Source organism: Labrus mixtus, chromosome 12, assembly GCF_963584025.1.
Source record: "Labrus mixtus chromosome 12, fLabMix1.1, whole genome shotgun sequence".
NCBI classification, from domain to species: domain Eukaryota; kingdom Metazoa; phylum Chordata; class Actinopteri; order Labriformes; family Labridae; genus Labrus; species Labrus mixtus.
Window position 1 is genome coordinate 15,909,668 of NC_083623.1, and position 25,681 is coordinate 15,935,348.

The 25,681-nt window shown below is 40.8% G+C and overlaps 1 protein-coding gene across 2 annotated transcripts in view; it reads right to left on the reverse strand.

The window, feature by feature from the left end:
• itsn2a (intersectin 2a) overlaps positions 1 to 25,681 on the reverse strand; it is a 38,761-nt gene that overhangs the window by 6,808 nt on the left and 6,272 nt on the right. The window contains exons 2-28 of one of the 2 annotated variants that reach the window (XM_061052280.1): positions 24,453 to 24,524; positions 19,963 to 20,055; positions 19,767 to 19,830; positions 19,189 to 19,364; positions 18,833 to 19,054; positions 17,094 to 17,187; positions 14,789 to 14,931; positions 14,350 to 14,413; positions 13,209 to 13,346; positions 13,024 to 13,130; positions 12,671 to 12,933; positions 12,439 to 12,588; positions 12,216 to 12,356; positions 12,022 to 12,109; positions 11,789 to 11,928; positions 10,267 to 10,347; positions 9,393 to 9,532; positions 8,901 to 9,309; positions 7,668 to 7,837; positions 7,418 to 7,478; positions 5,626 to 5,858; positions 5,509 to 5,549; positions 5,223 to 5,389; positions 4,810 to 4,843; positions 4,497 to 4,618; positions 3,476 to 3,572; positions 2,235 to 2,426 (exon numbers count right to left, since the gene is read on the reverse strand). In XM_061052280.1, the coding sequence (XP_060908263.1) occupies positions 2,235 to 2,426; positions 3,476 to 3,572; positions 4,497 to 4,618; positions 4,810 to 4,843; positions 5,223 to 5,389; positions 5,509 to 5,549; positions 5,626 to 5,858; positions 7,418 to 7,478; positions 7,668 to 7,837; positions 8,901 to 9,309; positions 9,393 to 9,532; positions 10,267 to 10,347; positions 11,789 to 11,928; positions 12,022 to 12,109; positions 12,216 to 12,356; positions 12,439 to 12,588; positions 12,671 to 12,933; positions 13,024 to 13,130; positions 13,209 to 13,346; positions 14,350 to 14,413; positions 14,789 to 14,931; positions 17,094 to 17,187; positions 18,833 to 19,054; positions 19,189 to 19,364; positions 19,767 to 19,830; positions 19,963 to 20,055; positions 24,453 to 24,459 (3,637 nt within the window). In that variant the 5' untranslated portion in view covers positions 24,460 to 24,524. The remainder of the gene's footprint in view (positions 1 to 2,234; positions 2,427 to 3,475; positions 3,573 to 4,496; positions 4,619 to 4,809; positions 4,844 to 5,222; positions 5,390 to 5,508; positions 5,550 to 5,625; positions 5,859 to 7,417; positions 7,479 to 7,667; positions 7,838 to 8,900; positions 9,310 to 9,392; positions 9,533 to 10,266; positions 10,348 to 11,788; positions 11,929 to 12,021; positions 12,110 to 12,215; positions 12,357 to 12,438; positions 12,589 to 12,670; positions 12,934 to 13,023; positions 13,131 to 13,208; positions 13,347 to 14,349; positions 14,414 to 14,788; positions 14,932 to 17,093; positions 17,188 to 18,832; positions 19,055 to 19,188; positions 19,365 to 19,766; positions 19,831 to 19,962; positions 20,056 to 24,452; positions 24,525 to 25,681) is intronic. The other variant, XM_061052281.1, reaches the window with a different exon arrangement.

Genomic DNA, 25,681 nt, shown 5'->3' on the forward strand with positions numbered 1-25,681 from the left:
GAGTGAGATGAAGGAGAGGCGGGAGAGACAGCAGACATTAATATCGTTTTAATATTAATGCTAGACTCACACATGTAGGTGCATTAATAATGTATTTCAGGAAATGCAAATGTTGTTACTAATCGTATCAGCTGGAGCGGGAGGCTAATTTCTAACATTTCATCTCTCTGATGAAGCACAGACCCTCGCATGTACCAGGGCGTGTATGCGTCAGAACATGTTCATTAGGATTAAAATTTCATCGTGTTTTGTGTCTGCAGCTTTAACAAGTTCATCCTAATTAATCGTCCAATGTGTTCACTCTTGTTAACAGAGATCCACTGCTGCGAGGAGGACATGCGAGCTATGAATACTAATTCAAACACACATCAACTGCTTCACAATGAGCGCCGTCTTCTGATCAGAACAGGTACGATGAAGATGAGCCGTGAACAAACAAGAGTGCAATCAGAACCTTCCCAGCAGACCGGTGATCAGTGTACACAGCAGTAGTTTACATAATGGACAAGTGCATTGTACTCCCATCTCCACCTTTCAACCAGCCAGTGCAAATGAAGAAAGAAATGTGACTCACAAAATGAGACAGTTTTACTTTAAACAATGAGTGTGTGTGCCATTCAATGTTTTAACTCAGTGATTTGTAAGTAATACTTTGGGGGAGATGCTCATTCACTCTGTTGATGAGAGTTACGTGATAAAGGCCTAACCACTCTTACGTCTGTATGATCAATCTGTAGCTTCAGTTCAGTTAGCTGAGCTTGGCATGAAGACTGGAAACAAGGGCTAGCCTTCCGAGTAAGGGTTTCAGAAATGTGATTCTAAATGAAAAATCCATCCAAATGAACCTTTAATTTTTACGACCAAAATAAAATGCAGTTTTCTGCTTATTTCCTCCCTCCAGAACCCAAACAAATTAAATCACATGAGGCATTTGGACATCACAGATAACTCTACTTACTTGCTAGCATTGCATTTGTTTTGTGTTTAGATTCAATGTTATGCTGTGATATAATGTCCTGTAGCAGTCTCTTTAGGAAAACTTTTGTGTTATTCTAAAAATTTGGACGAGACTATTTTTCTTCCTCTTCTTCCTAGATTTTATGCTAAACTAACCACCCCAAAGCACCATCTTTATTAAAAAAAATAGTCCTGTATGAGATGATAAATGGCCTTCCTTTGTAGCTGTTGTAATCTACTGTATAGATGTTTTAGGACCTCGGGAACTTTTTCATAGTTCTAAGAACTGTTGGAACCATCCCCCTTTTCTATTGATTCTGCACCGCAGGAACTATGAACTTTTTTAGTTCGTATAACCCCGTTTAGATCAGCGGCTCTCAACTGGTGGGTCGGGACCCATAAGGGGGTTGCATAGCTATTTTCAGTGTGTCGCGGAATGAGTGCCTGGGGGTAAAAAAGAGTCAAAAGCTTATGCAGCGCTTTTTAAACCAGTTCGTTTTGTTCCTTTTTATTTATTTTTGTCACATGCTTTGTACCGTCTGAGCTCCAAACCTAACAGTTTTTCAATAACTCAATCTGATTGGTTGAAAAGTATCCGAAATTGGTGTAGTAGTAGTGAGTTGGTAGTGGGTCCTGAGGCCAAACCAGTTGAGTCCCACTGGTTTAGAGGAACCTTTTTAGCTACTGCTTTAGAGTAGGTACCATGGCGATGTGAATGCAGACAAAAAAAAAAGTCTCTATGGTGTGTAGTTCTCAGGTAACACTCTGGTGCATAGTTCCTCTTCAAAAAGTCCCCAGAATCATTTGGTCTGAAAACACCTAATTTTTGACAAGTAGGCACATCAACACAGTTCCGACTATGCCGACTATATGCTATTCCTTTAGTGGTTAGATTCATTTTAACAAGTGTCATACCCAAAATACATGCAGGACTGAGCTTTTAGAGTGACTACATGTTCACCAATAGTCCCTCAGTGATAGACAGAAAGCATCGCTCATCAGCTTACCCTCAGTCTGTCCATGCTCTGACATGGATAAGGAATCTACTGAACCTGAACGAGCCGAGCAAAACAATTAGATTTTGCATAAACAAGAGACAAGTTTCATTCTACATCTAATGAATATTTTCAATCAGTTTCCGTTTGGGCCAACAACAATATTGTATATGTCCACCAAAAGACACAGAAAGTCCAACAAGAATTCAACCAATTACGTAAATTTCCCTTTAAAAATGTTGTGACAGGAAGACATATGAAGAAAGCTTCAGGTTTACTCACATTGCTGGCTGGGGTCGGATTCTGTTGTCATCTTGACATAATTGGTGGGCAGCAGGCCTGTGACCCCATTGGCTTCTGCTTTCCACCAGTCAGGGTTGGTTTTGTCCAAAATGTTGATGAGCTGACCCTTGGAAAAATTCAGCTCGTCCTGATTGGCAGCCGTGTAGTCGTACATTGCAATTACTTGGCACACTGAGGGATCAGATGCACAAAAGAGCTTCAATTTAGATGTGGCATTTAGAGTGTTTACTCATTAGATGTCTCAGAGCTCTGATTTTCTGTGTGCGTGTGTGACAATGTTTGGCAATCTCCTCACAAATCAGTGATGAGTTTCATTGACATTTGGATGAGACATTCACGGTCCCATTAGGATGAGAGATAATTACTTCTCATTTACTTCCTGGAGTTCTAGAGGTACAGACGGATCCACATACAGACAAACAGGCATATTCAGTAAACTGAAACTTGTTCTCCAAAAACTGAACTCCTGGTTAACTGTTTTTTCAAAACAACCTTTTATCTAGTCTCATAATGATGTCAAATGTTTAAGTATTTAAAATAGTACGGTGTGACACCCTTTAGCAACAGAATGTGTGCATGCTTATTAGCATATTTAAGCATGCTTACATGCTATACAAAGGTGGTGATCATTGTGAACATTATGCCTGAGAAAACATGTTAAAATCCTCTCTTGGAATCTCCCTCGGCATTTTACAATGCTAACATTAGCATTTAGCTGTGGAGTTTCACGCATGGCTATTTACTAATTTCTGATTAGATGTATTGGATGTATTTATATGTTTAAATGTATTTAGTTATTGCTAATACTGTATATACATGTTAACTAAGCAACTGGATATTTTTAGGTAAACAACCTGTTTCACAAAACAACAGAAACACTACAGATCTGTGAGAATATTTAAAAGCTATTTCAGTCAAGTCAGTGCATGATGACAGATGGTACAGTAAAATAAAAGACTCTATGGGTTTGCATTTAACTAATTTTCTGTAAAGCATCTAAATCAGTGACAGAAATTGAAGAGCAGGAATTAGCAGAACTGTCAAAGTAATCAAAGCCTTTAAATGTGTGGTTCTAAATGTCCCTATACAGTTTACTTCTGAAGCACTGCAGTCCAAAAGAAAATGTGTAAACAAACCCAACCACAGCTATGTAAGAAAACAACTGATCCTGCACTCTGATCACAAACAGGATGTCTTGCTTAAAGTATGTCAGCCCTCACCTGGCAGAGGGGAGGGGGAGGGCTTGCTGCTGGAGGGACCGAGCAGCTTGACGTGAGACGAATGAAACCAGCCTCTCTGCCGCTTCCTGCCTCGAGCCTGGAGGGAGAAGAGCCAATGAAAGTAAATCAATCTCCTGCTGGTTCAGTTTCTGAATTCTTAATAGAGAGATGAATTGATGGATTGATTTTGTCGGGCAGAGAGCTGAACCTCGAGAATCTCAGCAGTGCCAACAACCATCCATATTAAACCTGATGGCTCTTTACCTGGTATTTATTTTCACTGCCCTCATAAATCAAGGAGAAGCTCAGCCTGAAGTCTTCTGAAAGCATATTGCTGTACTGTTTTCACCAAATGTATAAAAAATGAATTGTTCATAGGGCAAGTTGTGGTAATCCTATTTACTCCTCTGTTTTAAATGCATATGTTCAGTGTCATGTCTGGACTGTCCACCTTTCTTTCTGCTAACTGGACTCAGCTGTCTCATTACCTTGTCAGATGGCTCACTAAGAGCTCAACCAGAGCTGCAGCTGCAGCCTCAGCACAACGAAGCAGAGAGGATTGACTTCTCACTGCTGTGGATGTATGACCTATAGAAAACCCTGTTATTACTCTTCTAACCTCCTGTCAACCTCTCACAAGCTCCTCACTGATCTGAAAAGTCAGCAGATACAAAAACATCTTCAGTATGAGCTGTATTCATCAAGTTGACTTAAACTGCATCATTTTCTAAATGCTGTTGGCACAAGGTTATACATATTTATATACAGTTTTATAATAAACAATGAATAAATTCTTATGTATAAAATGTGTCATATACACAATTCTTGTGTTTTCTTCAGTTCAGATATGAAAATTGGCAGCAGACTTCAGAGCACTTTTTAAGGATGAATCAAGAGAATCAAGAGTGCAGTTCACCTTACACTGCACATCAGCATCAAGACCCTAATGCATTCCTGAAGAAAAATCTTAGTTAGCCCCCAAGAGAAGACCACTTTAACTTTTGTGGCTTTAATCTCTGACCTGCAGTTCCCCGAGCCACCAGCCGGTGGAGTTCTTGGCCAAGACCACTATCAGTTGCCCTGGAGACAGATGCAACTGTTGCATCGTGGGGGCAAGCGCCATGGTGACTGCCTGGGCGATCTCTGTTGACCAAACAGAGAAAACCTGACAATCAATTTATATCGGGAAACTGTCAGGAGCATAATGGAGTTTATCAGCAGGCTATATGGCGGTGTGTGTGTGTGTGTGTGTGTGTGTGTGTGTGTGTGTGTGTGTGTGTGTGTGTGTGTGTGTGTGTGTGTGTGTGTGTGTGTGTGTGTGTGTGTGTTCTCACCAGGCTTTTTGGTTGTTGCTCCAGGTCTTGTCCCCTAGATGAATTAAGGAGGAGTAAAATACTAAGTAAAGTTTTAAACGTAAAAACACACATAATGAAAGTAAATATAATTAACATAGCTTAACATAACTTATTTTCAACAGCTGATCAATCTCTCTTTATAATTCAAGTTCAATTAACAACAGAGGATCATTACAGGTTTAAGATATTTCTCATTTTGCCTGACTAATAATAAAGAATAGAATTAGATTACATTTGTTTTAATTTTGTAAATAAGATGACTAATATTTGCATTATACTATACATAATGCACAATGAGCAAATATATTCCTTGACAAATTGTGGTCCTATTATAACAACATTTCTGATTAAGGCCATAAAACCATTGCACTTAATAAAACAATGATATTCACCTCTGGCTCTACAGGTCGGACGTAGTTGGAAGGAAAAACCCCTGTATGGTCCCCGATGCATCCTCGCCACCACTCTCCTTCTCTCTCTGTCACCATGACAACATCTCCCTCAACAAACGTCAGGTCCCCTGCCTCTGGGCTCTCGTACGTGTACAAGGCCACATATTCTGGTTCAGACAAAATAAAAGAGAGAAAGCCAGAGCCACATGTAGGACTATTTATTCAACCATTATCCTAAATTTTAGACTATGTGGTGACATTTGGTGTAAAGAAAAACTGCACTTACCCTCAAGCTGAACGGAGTCAGATGTGTCGTATGAATCCAAACTAAAATAAAAACAACAAAGTCAGTTTACACTCAGTTTATAATTGGCAACTGAGGTTTGTGTGTGTGTCTTCATACTCTGTATTGTCACACATCTCCAGAGTGACGTAGCTTTTAGGGAACCATCCCTGTGTCTCGTTGAGCTGTCCCAACCACCAGTCTTCCTTCTGTTGCAGCACACTGATGATGTCACCTTGTGTGACGCTCAGGAGTGCAGTGATGACATCGCCGCCAACAGAAGAGAGGTTGAGGTGAGTTTCTGAGCTTGCCGACCACGAGGAGACAGCTCGAGCAAGCAGAGGGACTGAGAGCTGAGGAGTGAAATTCAGAGAACAGGGACATCAGGATCAATGGAGCAATTACACACAGTTCCCCCCAGTAAACAAAATCTGAATGACAGGGGGCATTTGGGGAACTAACAAAACACTGCACTTGTTATAAAAGGGTACCGAATAAGTGGGCCTTGGGTTTCTTAAAGGTGGCAGAAGAACATAGCCGTCCAAAACCACCCACTGATCCTATCTATGATAGACAGTCATAAACTGGAGCCAAAGTGGGTGTCAAAGATAAGAGGCGGAAGGAAGAAGTCACAAATGGTGGCTCAGCTCATAAATGGTGGCTCCGCTGATGTCTGATCTGAGAACATTACAGGTGCAGCCAATAGCTCCTGATGAGCAATGAAACCTGCGACCTAGTTCCTTGGGATCCATAACAACCACTTTCTAGGTTACTCATCTAGATACAGAGCGCCCTGGAATATTGACTATTTCTGACCAAAAGGCATAACCTAAAAACTCCAGGCCCACTAACACTGATGTTCTCTACTGGGAGATGGTGATCTGTAAATGTCTGTGTGACCCACAGAGAGGCAGAGAGGGAGAAGCGACTCCCAGTAGAGAGAAGCTATAAATAAACAACCATGCTGCTGTCAAAGAAGTGTGTGTTGATATGAGCAGTGTGTGTGGACCCCTGCCAGCACTAGTTCTTGAAACCCTGCTGTACTAGCAAGGCAGATATCAGTACACCAACAAGAAACCTACCAAAGTTGATCCAACATTTCTAATTGTTTGATTTTAATTATATGTAGACTAAGCATAATTTTTTTTTGGCAGTTCTGAAGAATGCAAGTCAAACACATGCTCTCCTTTTAGCTCTGTTTTGTTCTCCACCAGCACTACGTCCAGCACACTTCTTCAGAACACTGTTTTCTCTTGCTGTCAAGTGTCCTCTTACATCACGCATGAAAGTCATTTGTGACCAAAAGTGAAATCTGTGGATATACAGCAAGTGAGCTGAGGCCAGGCTCTAGCAGCAGCCAGCTACCACCAGGCCAGGCCCAAGCAGCCAGTAGCAGCCTTCAGCATTCAAGCTGAATTGGAACTGTATAACAGGTTTGTTTTCCCTGACACCTTCTTTGTTATACATTCATTTAATCCACTGTTAGTGTACAAACATTGACTGCAGCAGCTTTAATCTTCAAACACTGACAGGGAAGGGTGGCCCAAAAAGGCTCATGAAATTTTCATGTAGTTTTCCCACAGTAGATCTCAAATTACAGAACAGCTGTACATAAACTAGCTGTTTTTCTAAAAAGAGAAGCAAAAAGAGAGAATAAATACAGACACCATAAAAAAACAGATGATTCCCATGTTGCTCATGAATTAAACATCGCCTCTGTATCGAGAAAATGCATGCAAATCTCTTCACTGACACAGCAACAAAACAGAGTTTGAATCTGAATCTGGAGAAGCTCACTTAAAAGTCTATTTGTCTTTTGAGTAGTGAGTTTCCTTTCTGGAAACAAAGTTAGACACAATTCACTGCATGCCAAGAGTGTAAAGTAAACATTAGTCAAGCTTTCCCTTTGTACCTGTGAATTGTCTGGTTGGGCTGGGACGATGGTGTTGCTTGCTTCCTCCTCATGCGGGATTCTGGGTTAAACATGAGGGACAGACCATCAGTGAAGGAGGATACACATGAATAAAAACAACCTAACTGTACTGTTGCATACATTAAAACGCCCCAAGGTGACCGAGAGCAAAGAGTACAAAACTGTTCTATCATTAGAACTAAAATACCAAAGAGAAACTGTCACATCGTGTTTTTTCACAGGCTGTTACCCTGGCTTAAGTGGGGGCGGTGGACAGGACTTGTTTCCAGCTGACAAAACAGCAGTCTCAGCAGCAGGAGATGCAGGACATTTCTTTGCGTAACTCTGGGGGAACCAGCCCCTGTTTCCACGATAACTTCCACACAACCAGCCAGGCTCACCGACAGTCTGCTCATCCACCTGCAACAGGGAAAACACAGTTCAATCAACCCCAATCAGACATAACAAGGTGATCATAAGTGTGTTCCTAAACGCGCTCACCTTTGGACCAATCATGAGCAATTACATTTATACAGCAATTATGAACAATTACAGGGTTCAGATACACATCACACAAATTTGTCATGGAAGCAAGGTGTTAACAGGCCTGTGTCCTTTTCATTATGATCATCGCACACTCACATATTACGGTTTACACACCAACTGCTTTCTCTACTAACATTTCTATGGGGCAGATTTGGCGGCTCTCGTTTCACTTTACACAGTTTATTTCTGTCCAACAGCCTTTGCCAATAGCTAATACTGTGTGTTGAACTGAACATCTCTAGGTACGCTTCTAAACCAAGCAGCTTATGTCAGAAATGTAACCATTTACATTCATGTTGGCTAACATCTTAAAGTTCCTGTGGGAAACTTGTGTTGATTTTGGCGACCTCTATGGACAAAGTGGTACTTCTTATCTCTTTGCAGATTTTTGTTGAAATTTGAAAGTTGTTTATTTGAACCAAAAATTCAATCCCTTCTTTCTTCACAGTCAAATTTATCACTCACACTACACTGGGGAAGTTTGCAGTGAAAAATGCAGCACACTGTTAATCACTTAGTCTCACACCTACCCTGCACCAGAGGTTTCAGGCAGTTAAATGACTATGAAGAAAAAGTCAGTCTTCATACTGAAAGACTGGTTTGCTTTTGTACATCAAAGAGAGAAATCTATATTAATTTCAGTCTGTTTCATCACCAGTTAAAAACTCCAAACAGAAGCTTTAATGTTTGTCTGCTTTCAGTGTGCAATGAAAGAACTGTAAAGGAACATACATGAAATGTAAAAGTCTAAATTTGTATGATTATTGAGCTTAGCATTAAAGCTAGCTTAGATGTGACCCACAGTAAACATGCCATTAATAGACAGAAATAACTAATAGCAATAAATAAAACCTATTTTTATACAACTAACTAGGGTGAGTTTGCAGATATGTTAGTCAAATAACTTTAGTGTGTGTTCATTACGTGTCTCTCATACCTCTAGAAGGCCGTCTGCATCTATACTCAGCTCATCTGCATTTCGAGCGACAAACGAGTACAGAGCTTTGTATGATGTCAGCTTGGATGATTGCTGATCCACAACCACCAGCTGTTGTGCTTCTCTCTCTTGTTCATCCTTCCTTCGCTTCGTCTCCTCTTCTTCTTCCTGCTCTTTTTGCTTCCTCTCCTCCTCTTCCCTCCTCCTCTTCTCCTCCTCCTCTTCTCTCCTTCTTCTCTCCTCTTCTTGTGCTTTCTCCTGAGCTGCCCGGAGGCGGGCCTGTGCCTCCCTCTCCTCCTCCTCCCTCTGCCTGGCCCTCTGCTCCTCCTGGAGCCTCCTTTGACGTGCCTCCTCTTCCTCCTTCTCCCTCCTCTCCTGCTCCCTTCTCTCTTGCTCTAGCTTTGCTCGTCTGCGGGGAGTAAATGCAACTTTTAAGAGTGATCTTAAGCACAAAACACAGCACAGAGAACACATGTTTCATTACACACTCACCTGGCTGCCTCCTCTTCCTCTCTCCTCTTTCTTTCCAACTCGTCCTCCCTGCGTTTCTGCAGCTCCCTCAGTTTCTCCTCTTTGACTCTGTACAGGTCATCCAGGACAGCCTGCTGCCGCACCTGCTTCTCCCTCAGCTCCTGATGCAGTCACATTATATGCAATGCATTATAGAGAGAGAAGAGACACGAGAACCAAGTAGTTTAAAAATACAGAAACAGCCACAAGGCACTACACAAATGGAGGCTTCGAGTCTGCTCCAACACAAAGCATTACAGTTTACAATAATGTATAACATTTTATTCAATCTATAGAAAGGTGTAAGTATATTTTTAAAACGAATCTTCATTTGTACTGTTTGATACAATAGTACAACAACCATGCAGAACACATGCCTTAATGGAAAAAATAAAGAAACTTGCAGCCATTCTCAGAGACATGCAGATGTGTGAACATATTTACAAGCCACGTTCAAATGTTTCCCTGTTCTCTTCTGACACAAGATGTGCAGGTTCATCATTCTGTTTGTGTGTGTGTGCGTGTGTGTGTTTGTGTGAATGTTTTACCCTCAGGGTGCATCCTGTTTACACAGAAAACACAGACTAGAACCAATCCCATGGAGAGACACAACAGAAGAAAACGAAAGGGAAAGACGTGGCACCAAAGTAGAGCTCCATTTAATAATGAGTCAAAAGACAAAAAGAGTAGGGATTAGGGAAGTTATCGAATCATTGTGGGATCAAAAAGAAAAGAAGATTAAAGATTGTGGCTTGAGGGGAAAACAACAACAACTACACAAAACATAATAAAAAGGGTGATGAGAGAGATTACACAGTGGGAGGTAGAGAGCGAGAGGGAGAGGAAGAAAGATAACCTTGATGAGGTGGAAGAGCTGGCTGAGGCAGGCCAGCAGAGACAAAAGGCCTCGCAGGATACAGTCATCCAAGTCCCCAGGCTTTTAGAGAAACACAGTGCAATGACAAGGAGAGGAGAGAGGAGGATGGAGAAGGGGGTGGCCAAAAGGTGAAAAATATAGAAGGTTTGTTTAAGGTAAGTTGGGGGTGGGTTAAAAGAATAGGTTGAGTAAAATGGAAAAGGAAAGAAAAGAAAAAGGCCAGAATGGAGAAAATGTATGAAAGACATCCAGATAGCACCAAGCAGAGGAAAAAGAGGGAGAGAGAGAAGTATAAGTAATAAAAGTGTTAAAAGCTTTAAAAAGTAGTACGGCCATGAAAACAATTTTACAGAGAAAGGCCTTTTGAAGCTGCAGCACCTAGTATCAGATCGCTGATATATTTATCAGAGACCATGACATCATTTTCACAGGTATTGAATTTTCAGGCGAGTGTGTACATCTGAATCTAAATGTATGTGTACAATAATGGTTATGTAACAAGGTTTTCTTTGCCTGAGGGCTGAAACCCTAGAATAAGCAGGACCAGTCTAAAAAGTTATCACAGCAGCGGTTTTTGAGTGAAACTCCCTGTTTTGTTATTTTCCAATAAAACAATGTTAGAGGAGAGTGGGGAAAACTCCTTACAAAGCAGCCACTGTTTGTATTTTATTGTTGTAATCCGTCATATATTGCCAGGATAGATCACCAAACTGTTGTATTATTCATAATATTCTCAACCTTTATCTGAAACACAAGTCAAGACATTTTCAAGATAGGGTCTGTAGAGCCAATTTATTTTTCCTGTCCTGCTGGAAAAAATATATCATTTTGCTTTCTTAGTGACAGTTAGATTAGATTTTATTCCACTCTCTTGTCTGTGCGTTTAAAGAAACCCAGATAATTAGCTAACCTAGTATAAATACTGACAGCAGGGAGCAAAGAGCAAGCTTGGCTGTAACAAACCTTTTGTTAAAAAAAAACCTTTATAAGAGCAAAAGCAACATTTTAACACATCAAAAACTCAGTTAAGTCAAGTATAAGTAATGAAAAAACATGTAGTACATAAGAGTAGCTTATGTATCTCTTTCTCCTTGTTTGTATGTTTAGCTAGCTAGCAAAGTCTACTTTAAGTACCACCACAAGAGTGGCAATAACTGCCTCTGCTGCTCTATCCAAAGGAAGCCTAAGAAAATAAGGCATTGTTCCAAAAACGTGTCACACAGTAATATATGGAGGTATTTTACACTTTGCTGTGTGTGTATTGAATTGTTTTTCAAGGAGTGAGATGATTAGCTTGGCTAGCATGAAGGCTGTTTGGAAAAAGAGCTAGTTTTTGCTCTCATTAAAAGTTTAAAAAAAAATCAATCAAAGTTGCAAACAAGTCGAATCTTGTTTTACATAATTATGAATTATACTCTTTATTCCACTTTGTACATTAGGCTAAGCTTATCATCTCCCAGCTAGCACAGGCTAACAAAACCTGAATAAACTGCTGACTGACCTTCAGCTCCTTGTTGTACTCCTCCATCTGGACCAGTTTGTCGGTGGTCTCTCGCTCAAGAGTGTCGAGCTGGTCCTTCAGCCTCCGACAATTCACACCTTTCTCTTCCACGTTCCCAGTCAGAGACGTCAAAGTCAAGGCTACAAGACAAATATTAAAGGTCATGAGCAAGGGGGAGAATTCAATTCCAACATTGTGTCTATATGTTTTATAAACAGGCTTTGGTCACACACTGCAGATTTTGTTAGAATTGATGTTTCGTAGCTTCTCGGTCAGCCTCTGCTGTTCCGGGACCAGATGTGAGAGCTTCCTCTGCCACTCCTAAGTCAAACACAGATGCATATATAGAAACAGGAATTTTAATAAAAATGGACAAAGGAATATTTTAGAAGGATTGAAAAAGTGAATGCAACCAAATTTCTCTAACCTCAAGCTGAAGCTGCAAGTTGTTGATTTCTGTGATGCGTTCGTCTCTTTTTTGATTGACAAGATCCACCTCTGCCTTCAGGATCCGCCTCTTGCTCTGAGCATCTCGGAGACAGTCTGAGATCTGCTTGTGCTTGTTGCCCTGGGAGACGATTAAGATTACACTTCAACTTTTTCTTTAACATTGTAAGTGTTCATATTTATGGGTCTGAGGGCAGTCTTACCACAGCCTCTAGCTCCAACTCTAGACTCTTCTTTTTCGCCCTGAGTCTTGTGATCTCTTCCTGTTCCCCCTCTTTCCTCCTTCCCAGCTCCTCTCTTTTTGCACGCTCCCACTCCTCCCTCCGCTGGCGCTCCATCTCATGCTTTGCTGCCTGAAATATGACAAAACATGGTCACCTCACTTGGCATCTGAATGTTCTGAATCTCCCAATTCATGTTTCTTGCCCCACTTACCTCCTTTCTCTCCAGCTCCCTCAGCCTCTCCTCCTCCCTCTGTCGTTCCATCTCTCTCTGCCTCTCAAACCGCCTCTCCTCCTCCAGCCTCCTCCGGTTCTCCTGATCTCTGGCCTCCCTCTCCCGCCTCTCCCTCTCCTCTCTCTCCTCCCTCTCTCTCCTCTCCCTTTCCTTCCTCTGCCCTTCCTCTAGAGCTAAGCGCCGCTTCTCCAGTTCGGCGCTGCCTCTTGCAAAGTTCTCCTTAAGCTTGTCCTCAAAAGACACTAAAAGGAGAAGGAGAGAGGTAGGACAGATATGAAAAGCAAAAACTCTCAGTATTTAAAACCACACACATAGTTCAGTTCATTCCTTACCACTGCTCTTGTTCTTCTGTGCGGGATCTAACTCCACTGTGTCCAACAAAGAGGGAGAGATGTAAGGCCCTGTTCCATTTACAAGCTCACAGGGCTTGATTCCTCCTCTGAAATGAGAAAAGAGGTTGTGTGGTTGTTGTACAAACTGTATTATAAATTCAGAGAGTGTGTGTGTGTTACTGTACCTGAGAGAAGGAGGCACAAGGTCTTGAGGCAGTGTGAGGGGAAGAGGTCGACCAGTTTTAGCCATGTCAACCAGATGCATGGCCAGAATGAACTCGTCACCTTGTAGCTGACCATCCTTATCTACATCTGCCAAGGTCCTATTCAAAACCAACACAGTAAGACAAAAAGTGAACCAATAATGATGAAATATCGAGGGCACTGCAGTCATAGTTTCCAGTCCCATGCTGTTGACATCACAGTATGCACAGAGCTTAATGCAGTGGCCCTGCTGAATGGATGCTGACTGCCTTGTGGCGTGTGAGGAAGTATTATTTCCTGAGGTGCAGCAGGACTGATGCTTCATAAAAGAGTATGAATGGTCTTTGTGATGTGTGGTGCTAAACATCTGTGTTGTTGCTGCTGCAAAGACATGAGTACGGTTGAGAAAAAAAACAGGGTTGGCTCTTCAGCTAGACTTAAAGAAAGGTGTGTGCCTTTGGTTTTAACATAAAGTACATACTGTATGATTGGATGTTTCCATTATATAATGAATGTTCATTTTCAGTTGTTTAAAGAAGGAGAAGGAGCAGAGTGTCTTACAGTGGGGTGTATGCAACTGATTATTTGTGTGTGAAATTGTCAAAAGACAGCAGGTCTATTTTTGGAGTACATAAGGACAGACTGTTGAGAAATGAGTTCAGGGAGCTTGCATTTGTTGTGGGTAGGGGCTGCAATTGACATGCAGTAAAGCAGCATAATTGGGTATTTTTTCTGAGGCAGTGGAACAAGTTCTAAAAACTCTGACAAATTATCACCTCATAAAGTGTTTATAGGAAATGAGTTAGCATGTTTAAACATCCTGCAGACACAGAGAAACATTATCATTCATTTGCAGTCAGGTTTCCAGCCAACTAGCTCAAAAGTCTAATACTCAGTATCATTTTTGCTGCATTTTTGGATTCCACTGGATTATGACGGAAATATTCGGCTCTTTACTTTACTAAATGCTCTGCTATGTTAGCCTGGCAGTGGGTTAACTACTGTGTTTATAAAAGCTGTTTGTGCTGAATAATTCAGTCTGCTTTGATTTTAAAGAGGCTTGAAATGCGTTAACCTGCCTCATTCTGCAATAATGGGTGCAAACACACCCCTCATACTCACCAGATAGTTGCTAGCTGAGTTTGTGTCAGGTTGGACGCCATCAAAGCATTTCTAACCTGAGGCCCTGCAAATGAAAACAAATAATAATAATCACATCAGAAACAACAGCCGAGCTGCTTCTTACAACATCTCATGTGGACATGTGTGTGTGTGAGTGTGTGTGTGTGTGTGTGTGTGTGTGTGTGTGTGTGCATATGTCTCTTCTTGACATTTTGTCAAGTGGGGTTAAGAGCAGTCAAAAGAGTACGTGAGTGTGTGAGTAACACAAAACTGACCCAGAGTGTTTTCTGTCAGAGCAGCCATGCAGCCCTGAGAACCTCATGTTTGTTTATGTTGAAGTGTGTGTGTGTGTGTGTGTGTGTGTGTGTGTGTGTGTGTGTGTGTGTGTGTGTGTGTGTGTGTGTGTGTGTGTGTGTGTGTGTGTGTGTGTGTGACATACCTGACAAGTAGCCACTCATTAGCTTGTCCAGCGTGTTAAACTGCTGACGATACTTGAGTCTTGAGGCCTGAGGCACGGCCCAATCACTCGCTCCTGTCTTGGGAGAGTTACTGGCCAACGATGTGGTGGAAGAAGAATTTGAACTAAGAATAAAGAGAAAACAAGAGGCACCAGTATAAGCCAAAATATCACCTAAAGGGAAATGACTAAATAATATTATGTGGTCGGTGTTTTCCCTTTTCCCTTGTATTCAAGCCATGACTTAAAACCACTAATTGCCTAGAGGCTCCCTGGTGTTATCGCTCCGCTCTTAATTAGCTATAGAGGAAGCTAGAGCAAACCAAGACAATGACTCTCTGAAACGAGACAGGACCAAACCCTCAAGCAATGCTAATCAGCCTTTCTGTTTTTATTATAAACAATGCCTCCGCAAGAATAGCATAAAAGGATAGTCTTGGAGGATGATGTTCATTCGAAAAGAATGAATTTATTTTGGGTTATTATAGCCGAGAGGAGACTTGAAACACTCCTGAATTAAAAAAAAAAAAAAGGTTTTCGGGAGACAATAGGTGCTAAAGAACAGGATCCTCCCTCTGCCAGGGGGCCTGTGTATATATTTGAGTTTGGAGGGATTTAAATCCTTGTCATGGGTCTGGAAACAAAAACAGGATGAGAACAAAGTGTCTAGCATTATATAAGAAGTAGTCACAACTAAAAAGAGGTTAAAGGTGATTTTAAGGCTGGGTGTTTAACTTCACTCCTGCCCTTATTATTGCTTGTTGTACCACCTCCACCTGAGGGCAGGACTTTTTGTATGCAGCTCTGCGTCACACAACACAATACATTCAAAATGAAATCAGATACTACTCCAGTGCTTTTCCCAAACAACACAAAACATCGTGCGAGGGAACCAGGATATAAGATATCACTATTGTTGTATTTTGAAGGGAATCTGGCTGCTGCTGAAACTGAACAAAAACCTCCCAGACTCCAGTGTCAACTCTAAAAGAAAGAAAAAAACACTCTAGTTTCTTCTCTGTTACAATCTCATAACATAACACTGCAGTAATAGTTGCAGACAACGATAAAATACTTGTTAAAAATCACAAAAGAAGTTTACCAGCTTTATTTTGCCACTCTTTTAGATTTTGAGATAAATCATTTCTATGCTAATAACAGAAATGTTAGCGTTAAATGAATTAACATTAAGAAAACTCCAATTGAAAAGAATGGCTACAGAAGACAATAGTGCATATATTTCCATTAACTTTATTGGATCTTATCCTATAAACAAACCCAATTCATAATAAATAAACATCACTTAGCTATACTATCAGCTCTAAAAGATGTAGAGGAATAGCTGTGTTTAAGCTAACTGCTAATATTGACATTTAAACACTTTCTAATTGACAATGCAAACATGGTGGCGTTAAGCAGGTACGGTATTTATCACACACACCATAAACTGTAAGCTTAGCTTGAAGCATGTTAGTGTTACTTATTATCACTAAAGTCAAACAGCTTGAAGGTTGGAAAGGCCATTCAATCATTAAATTGACCTGACAGGAGGAGGAAAACAGTGGTTGTAAAAGCTATACTCTGGGAAGGGGAATTCATATTTGGCCATCCATCCTGTATTTCTAAGCATGCCTCATTCAAAACAACCAAAATGAACTTTAGGGTGGTGGTTAAAAAAGTCAGTAAGCTTCCTTATGAATATTTGTAGAACACTTCAAGGCAATCCTGTCAGTGGATGTTGACATAAATCAGACCTGACCCATTGGATGAAAAGAGTCTGAATACCATAGATGGAAACATTACAGTTTAGTGAACTCCTTCTTTAAGAATGTCATTCGTTGTCATGTTTGTGACTCCACACAAGCCCATTTCCTACTGTCCTAACATCTGATTTGAAAAAAGCCTTTCCGGTCTGTCTGTTATCATAATGTTTCATCTTTGCCTGCATTCTAGTCCTCAACTCTGCCCTGCACAAACTCTGCTCTTTTGTAAGCACCAAACTAAAGGGTTAGTGACATTTCACTTCAACTAATACATAATAAATGGTGTGTATCAGAAATCCTTACATCTCCCATTAAACTTTCATGGAACTGGCTACTGAATTCAAAATGTATGATCAAGGAAGAACTTATATGTTTTCAGAGGGCATGTTTTCTCTTAATCAAAGTAGGAATATTTACATTCACAGATGCCAATTCAAATCGTTTGAAATTGTCTTGGCAGACTATACAGGGTTGCTGGCATGTTTTTTTTTTGTGTTATGGTATGGGTTTATGGTCTCTCTTACCTGCTGGATCCAAGGTCGAGGAGGGAGTTTGCATTTGACATGCCAGTGGATGGAGAGAAGGCCATAGGAGAGGAGAAGCCAGAGAGAGGAAGCCCTGCAAACAAGAGTTGGAGAAGGTAAGTGAGTCAGATGTAATTTTGAGAAATTCAAGGTAATATAAGAAAAAAATGCAGTGCCTGCTATAGAGCATGTATGCAAATAAATACTGCATGCCTCCTTTTTTTATGTAATCAATGGCTGACATAATTTAAACGTACAGGGCGCAGTTGCCCTTGAAAGTGTGTACATCTAATCTTATCTCCTCATACTTTACAGTCACAGCACACACAGCTCCAGCAGCAAGGTTATTGACATCTGGATAAAAACAAAGCGTTCCCAGATGACTACAACCCTGAGTTAAAGTTTACCAATATAAAAAGCTGTGGCACTGACATATTTTCACAAGCAGAGAGAGGAGGGTAAAAATGGAGGGAGACACAAATAATCTAAGAGATTTCACTATCAAGCTCATCAGACTGCTCATTTCACAGCAAAACGTTTTACTTAAAGAGGCAGAGTGAGGTTAAAGAGAGCAGCCAAGGAACAGGAGGTCGGAAATGAGGACAGATTTTTTTTAAAAAAGAGGTAAAAACTGACTTAATTAGTGTGTACATTACATAAAATATGTGCACCTACACCTAAAGCTGTTGACTGTTTGACATCCAATAGATACTGCAGTAAAGACTTATTTACACAGTGAATAAAGATTAAGATACACACACACCGAGACTTCCATATATACACTGCAAGAGACATAAGATCCCAGGGAGGAGATAAGGTTCAGCCTTTTCAGATTGTAGATGTTATCTACTCCATATTACTGTAACTCTCCACAGTTAACTTACAAGACCTTGATAACAACCCCTGATACACCCGGAATTGGGTTACATCAGCTATTCATACATGGTTTCTAACCCTAACCCTAACCCTCAGCTCTGAAGCAGTTAAATCAGACACCGTCTTAAGGGAAAGAAGTGTACAGGCATTTAGGAACATTTAAATGCAAAGAGGCATCTGTAGTATTGTCCAATCAGCTGTATACAGCCTTCAAAATCTACCATGTTAACATCATTTTTTACACTGAAAGTATATCAAGTGTCAATTATGTCACCATAGTCTTGTTGTTAGCAAGCTAATATAGCTGTGTCAGTTGGTTAAGTAAGCGAGCAACATCCAGCTGTAAATGACAGATTTTAGGAAACCTTATCTCTTTGTAATTGGAAGTTTGTGCTGTATGCTGTTTTAATTTGGCGATGCAAATGCTCCACTTGGTAAACACAACTTTCCATTTGATTATGTTTAATATAATCAATTTGAATTTACAAAGAGCACATGCAACTGGGTCCAAAAGCCTTACCCCCTTGTCGAGCTTTGAGTCATTCACATAGAATAATAAAGTGCCCCAAAACACAACATCCATGACCACAATTAAATCCCTCATTGTATAAACCTGCAGCTGTATGTTTTCTCAACAATATTACTAAAGTTGTTGCTGTCTTTGCATGTGCACAAGTCATCAATAGCATCATTACATAATGTTAAATATGGAGCATTCTTATCTTTGCTGTTCAGAGTATTTTTTAATGAATACTATATTCTGAATCAATTCCATTTGATCTCATTATAATTTCAAGGTCAAGTTTACAAGATATGGTGCAGAACCCCTAATCAAAAGATCTATCTTCCCCTGCAGGACCGACCTGCATTGTTGGGAACAAGGGGTGGGGTGAGGAGGTTGACATTGCCGTTGGTGAGTCCAGAGTTTCCGAGGGAGGAGATGAGGGGCAGAGTCATTGGAATATGCATCAGGGGTTGCAAAGAGTGCATGGGGGGGTTAGCCGGGATTGGTGTTAGGAGGGGCATGGCTGACATAGTTGACATGGATGACAGACCCATTGACAGGTTTGGCATTGAACCCATTCCTGTAGGGAGCAAACACACAGGAACATGAAAAGGCGACAGGACCAACTTTTATGAAGGTTATGATGTCGTAGAAAGTGTTAAAATTTAGTGGTTTGGGAATATTGACTGTCTAGATATCCTCAGAGATTTTTACCAAAGCGAGCTGTTGAAGGCATGATAGAAGCAGAGTTGGAGACAGGAGATTGCTTCATAATGATTGGCAGAGAAGAGGGTAAGTTCCGCCCCTGAAGTTTGATTTTGATGAGCTTCATTGCCATTGAGAACTCCAGTCTGTCCATCTTTCCATCGCTGTCCATGTCAGCTAAGTTCCTAAAAGAGGAAGAGAGCAAACAATGGTATAATAGGATTTATTTGTATGGTTTATTTACAGCATACCAAGTATTATTTCTTTTTTTGGAGACAATAGAAAAGTAGGAGTCACCAAGGGGACAACACTCTGTTGGGATTCAATTCCAGTAGCAGTATTCACACAAACACCAGGACTCACACTTGTACACACTAATTACAGTAAACACACTTCTATCACACAGTTTACTAGGTGGGGCGGGCTGTGTAGGAAGTGAATGTTCAACAGGAAGATTAAAACAGGCCAAAAAGGCCCAAACTAACTCTAACCCAAACAAAGGGTTGGTCCTGCTGACCTACTTAAGTATGGGTTGTCTTACACACCATTAATCATGAAGATCATCTGAAATGTTAGATTTTTCTTACCAGATCTCAGCCAGGACCGAAGGGGGCAGGCCAGACTGGAGGAAGAATTTCCTGGCTTGCTCCCCTGGAGACACACAGAAATAAAAACAGGGAGGTTTACAGAAACAAGACATTTGATACAGCTGAACCACAGATGACATTAATAGATGTTCTCCGTAAACATGAATTCAGTGTGTTTATTGTGACGATAGTCTACCTGAGACATAGCCGAGGACGGGGGCCAGGGTGTCAAACTGTTTGTCATGTTTCCCCCTCTCCTCTGGAGTGATGGCCCACACACTGGCTCCGCCTGAACCGAACAAGGAGAAGAACACTTCATATTTCAAAGTGGAAATGGAACAGAATTTAGACACATAACCACTCTCTCTCACTCTTCCTGTTTCAATATCAAAGGCAAACACCTGAGGCAGAATAGAATAAGACTAGGACGAAAAAGAAATACTGTTCATTTCATGTATGCATGCTAATGCAGCCCAAAGTCATAAACTTACAGCATAGATACGAGGGGTTTTGAAATGCTTGTATTATGTGTGCTGAAATGAAAAGGGACCACTAAAGCAGCGGTCACACATCCAGTCTCAAACTGGTTTGAAGGCTGTTGTTAGGTACACTAATAGTTTTAGCTAAGGGCTAACATAACAAGCTCACATTTTCACATGACAGTGATAGCACGCTGCAGTTCAACAGACATAAGCAAAATCTGTACACTCTAAACAGTATTAGCTTAGCATGTTAGCATGCAAACATTTTACAGTACTTTTTCTTAGTATTTCTTACTAACTACTTGATACACTAGGGGCTAATGACGATGTCAAGTTCAAAAATACTAATTTAAAATAATGATGACGATGATGATGGTGGCATTAGATAAAAAGTCTGGTGAACACAACTTCTATGCTAGGAAAAGTGAGGGGACATACACATCACACGATGTTACTGGTACAGCTACCAGCTACTTAAACAGAATTTGCTGAACACAACAAGAAACTGCTTTATTAAAATAGCAGCTGCACTGAGTACAAAGCTTTCCTAAATATGACACAATAAGCTGCAGCACAGTGAAAGTCCCCAGAGCAGAAATGCTAATAGCTAATTCAGTATACAGTGTTTTTTTCCAACTTCACCCTCCAAAAAGTATGCATAATTCCCATCCAAAAGGAGCTTTGCCTCTCAGATGAAAACACGCTTTACAAATGCTGGACAATGATTAATGTATAAAATGCCAAGTCAACCTTTTCTCACTCTGCTCCACTCTTGCATATCTCAAGGTAAGTTCAGGGTTAGCGATGAATTAAATATGGTCTGAAATATTCAGTGTGAGCGGTTTGAAACCAAATTTTTTCCTCAATTTCATATACATCTTGAATGGAGAGGGATGACTGATTATCAATAGAGCTTATAATCACTTAATCATGAGGGAAATCCATTAACTTAAACTAATCATAAGACGATCAAGGCTTATTTAAAGCCTTCAAATTCCCTTTTTTTCCAAGAATTGAGAGCTCTGAAGCCATTTGTTAGTGAACGGATTGAGTGTATGGACATTGTGCACAGATGGATCTCCCCATATGTCAGTAATATAATGACAAAGATGTGGATAAGGAGACAATAACAGATAATGAGCCCAGACTGCAGAGGAGGGTGACGTCTGGGTAATGGACTTGTTTAAAAAGTGCAGAGTGCATTCAGACCATAGAAACAGATTGGTTGATGTAAAAAGCGGCCGATGTCACCTGTTACAGATGGAAATCCACTTAGGAAAAAGGGGGCAAACTTTGCCTTTGAGCTTTCATGTAGCTCACTAACAGCTCCTCTCTCATCTAAACAGCCACAGACAAGCCTCCTTGATGCCTGTAGCTGTTACCACAGCAAATCAGAGGAGCAAACCCAAATGAAATGTTTACACAGATTTTTTCCCCATCAGTTAAGAGTTGAATCAAGATTACATGCTTAGTTTGTTGACGACTTATTAAAGTTATGAGAAAGCTCACGATTGATATGATTTTAAAGTGTAGTTACCCCAGAAAATGTACTGCAGAGACAGTGACGATTTCAGAAAATACTGTTCCAAAATAACAATCTCATTAGGGGCCATCGTTTAACAGCTGGAGAGACTGAGATCAAAGATGTAAGATGTAAGAGATGTGATTATTTTATTTCAGATTAAGTAATATGCCATCTTTATACTACAAGTATAGACATAATAGTTGGGATGAGTAAAGCTAGTCTAGCCCAGATTCTTATCATATGACGTGAATGTCAGGATATCTCACACAGGATGTAGTCTCTTAACTTTTCATCTGAACATGAATTCTATTTCCATAAACAGTGTATATGATAGAGATGCAAAATGTTTCAAAGAGTAGGAATGAAGTCATAGAGCTAAGGAGAAGAGACATGATTGTGATATAGTAGCTGTGATGTTGTAATTGTGTAATATAAAATTGTCTGGGCTATTATGGGTGTGTGCCTTCATAGAGCTGGTATCTAGGGTGTAATTTATTCACCAGCTTCAGGAAATACCAGCCTGCCCATGATGGAACTTCCTCCCTGAAGCTAACCCAAACACCCCAACTGACTCCTGTCGACCACAGCGCGCACACACACACACACACACACACACACACACACACACACACACACACACACACACACACACACACACACACACACACACACACACACACACACACACACACACACACACACACACACACACACACACACACACACACACACACACACACACACACACACACACACACACACACACACACTACAAAGCTACAGTACTGCAGACCCTTTTATGCAGCCAGAAGATGAAGTGTGAAAACAAAAGTTAGGAATAAAACAACTTTCAACAATAAATGAACACATTCATTCAAATCTGACGGCTGTTTGGCTCACACACACAGAGATTTTTCGGAGCCAACACTCTGATCGATTACCAGCTGTTTTTTAAAAAAAAAATGCAATCTACCTCACCTTACCCTAAACAACCATAGTTACACCTTTTCAGGTAAATGTTTTTTCCCTGACGGAGCCAATGTAAGCAGCTTGCAGTGACCTGACCTACTTTTTGGCGTTGTCAGCGAAATGCTGCCGTTAAAAAAGGAAAGTAATTAATCTCACACCGAGATGTGAGTATTCTTCACATTGTCTCCTTGGCTTTGACAGACCTCGTTTAGGCGCTATTGCAAGTGAGAAACAGAGGCGGCATTTAGCACTGTGCCACTGGGACATGATGCTAGCAGGGTCACATCAACAGGCTCATGGAATAGCAGCAGCTATGACGCATGTGCAGAATGTACACCAACTTCACCACAGTTCACCTCCTTTAACACAGAGAGCTTCTGCCTGATGTGGTTTTACCTTTCCTTTGTCAGCCTGTGTGCTGTTGTCTTGGTGCTGTTCAGTCTTCAGGAGACGCTAGCTTCTGGAGTCAAACCTCCAGACACTTAGCACAAGTCTGCTGGGGGAAACCACATCACCGCTTTCATAACTATTTACATATCAAACACATCACCTGGGAAGGACTAGAGGATGTTTCAGATATACGTAGCTGATCAACAGTCTCCGCACGCTGCACACTGGACACATACACAATCCTCTCCTCCTCTGGGAGAGTCCACCTATTTCAGAAGTTCACACACTAATGACTTTTCAATTACCTCATTCCAAAGCAGAGTTCATGAGAGTGCAATGAAAGCGCATACAGTTAGGTTCAACTCATCACATACCGAGGTTGTTTTTTTCTCTCACACTATCATTTTCTTTATGCTCAATAAAATGAATGCAGATAGTGTTGTCAAGCTGTGGGGTTTGCCACTTTGTTGAACTGCAGGATTAGTCATCTAGAAAAGATGCACCAACAGACACACAAAAACACACAAACACAAACACACAGACTTTCTCTGAGGCATTTCCCAACCAGGCCCTTAGGCAGCGGCAACAGATCAAAGGCTGGAAACAAGAGGATTACGCACACATACACACACTGCTGTGCAACTCTGTCCATACCAAGGACAAAGTGGATGCAACATTCTCGAGACTGAGGACAATTACAAGAGAGACACACAAAATTATGAACCAAATAACTAATTATTTGCATATACTATTTAATACGAAATAATTGCAGATATTCCCATAAGAATACAACACATTACTGGCGGTACATTATTGACAAGGCTTTAGGAATCAAAGATATGTTCAGTCAAAGTCTGATCACTTTTCTGAATCCACATAAATATTGCATTTCCCCCGATTTGAGGGTTCAGTTTACAGTCAAACCTAAAAAAAAACCATCAGAGACATCCTAACACCTCTCAGTCTGGCAGGAAGACCAGAGGGAAAGATTACATTTTAAAGACAGGGTACGACAGCACTGCTGCTTATTGTTCATCTCCCTCTCTATATATATATTTTTTCTTTCTTTTGCTTTCTACCTCCTTTTTTCTCTTCAACTTAATTTCCCACCAATAAAATCAAATTTGCCTCCAGAAGGCAATCACAGCAAGAGCAAACACACACACACACACACACACACACACACACACACACACACACACACACACACACACACACACACACACACACACACACACACACACACACACACACACACACACACACACACACACACACACACACACAAGCCCATATGAGGAAAAAATGGATTGTTCTTACCATTCATGGCTGCAGGTGTAGAGCTTGGGCAGAGAGGGGAGTCCTCTACTCAGCTGGTTTGCTCTCAGACATCTGCAGAAAAAGAGAGAGAGTGGAAGATGAGAGTGGGATTGTGTGTGTGTCAGGGAGCAGAGCGTATACTGTATAAGTGAGGAACCCAAGCACGCCTGTGTCAAATAGGAGGAGAATAAAGGGATCTACATGCAGCCCAAGAGCAATAAAAAATCCCATCTCCGTGTTAACAAAGCAAGGATGGCACAGTGAACAGCTAGCGTGGTGAGGGAGGACAGAGGAGGGGGGGGAATGACAGAGAGGGAAAGAGCGAGGAAAGAAAAGAGTGAGAAAGAGAGAGAGAAAGAGAGAGAGAGAGGAGGAGGAGGATAAGGCGAAATGAAAGAAAAGCAGACATACAGAGGATGAAAACGAGAGGAAAAGGAGGACAGACAGACAGCTGAGGGAAATTGATGGTGGTCCTGAAGGAAGGAGGCATTTATCATTGGCCGCTCAGATCACAGATGGCGACTAGAGCCAGCGAGTCAAATCTTTATTTCTGCAGTGTAAATATGTCTGACATTTAGCTTTCCGTGCTATTTCTATTAATAAGGTTCTGTCCCTCCTGGGTATATATGAAATATTAATCTTAATATAAATACAGAAGAGGTGGTTTTTAGTTGGAATGAAAAATGTTTCTCATAGGGACAAGAATATTTATCTGAAAAGGAATATAAATATTTTTTGTGAAAAAAAGAAAATAAATGTATACCTCATTAAAAAAGCACAAATTCCTTAATTGAATATAGGATCATGGATATGTGTCTTATCTGGAGCGATGTCCATATCTCTAACATTCATTATAAGAAAATCTAAACATTCTTAGACAGTGAGGATTATTTATCTATAGTACACTTGCCTAGTTTTCCTAACACTTTTTTTTTTTTTTTTTTTAATTACAACAACAATATAAATATTTGTCCTTTAAGAGGCAAAGCATTTTCACAAGTTGGTTCCTTAAGGTTGCATCTCACTTACAAAGCGCACTAAATAAAGATTTGTATTGAGCGCTGTTAGCGTTCACTGTTTTCCTGGGCTGCAGGGAGCCTGGCCCACCTGATGAGATTCCTCTGTGGGGTCTGTGTCTGAAGTCCCAGGAGGTCGAGGGGACAGGTGAGCTCTAATGGGTAAATTGGAAAATGAGCCCTGCGTGAACGCTGTAGACTCCACACTCATGC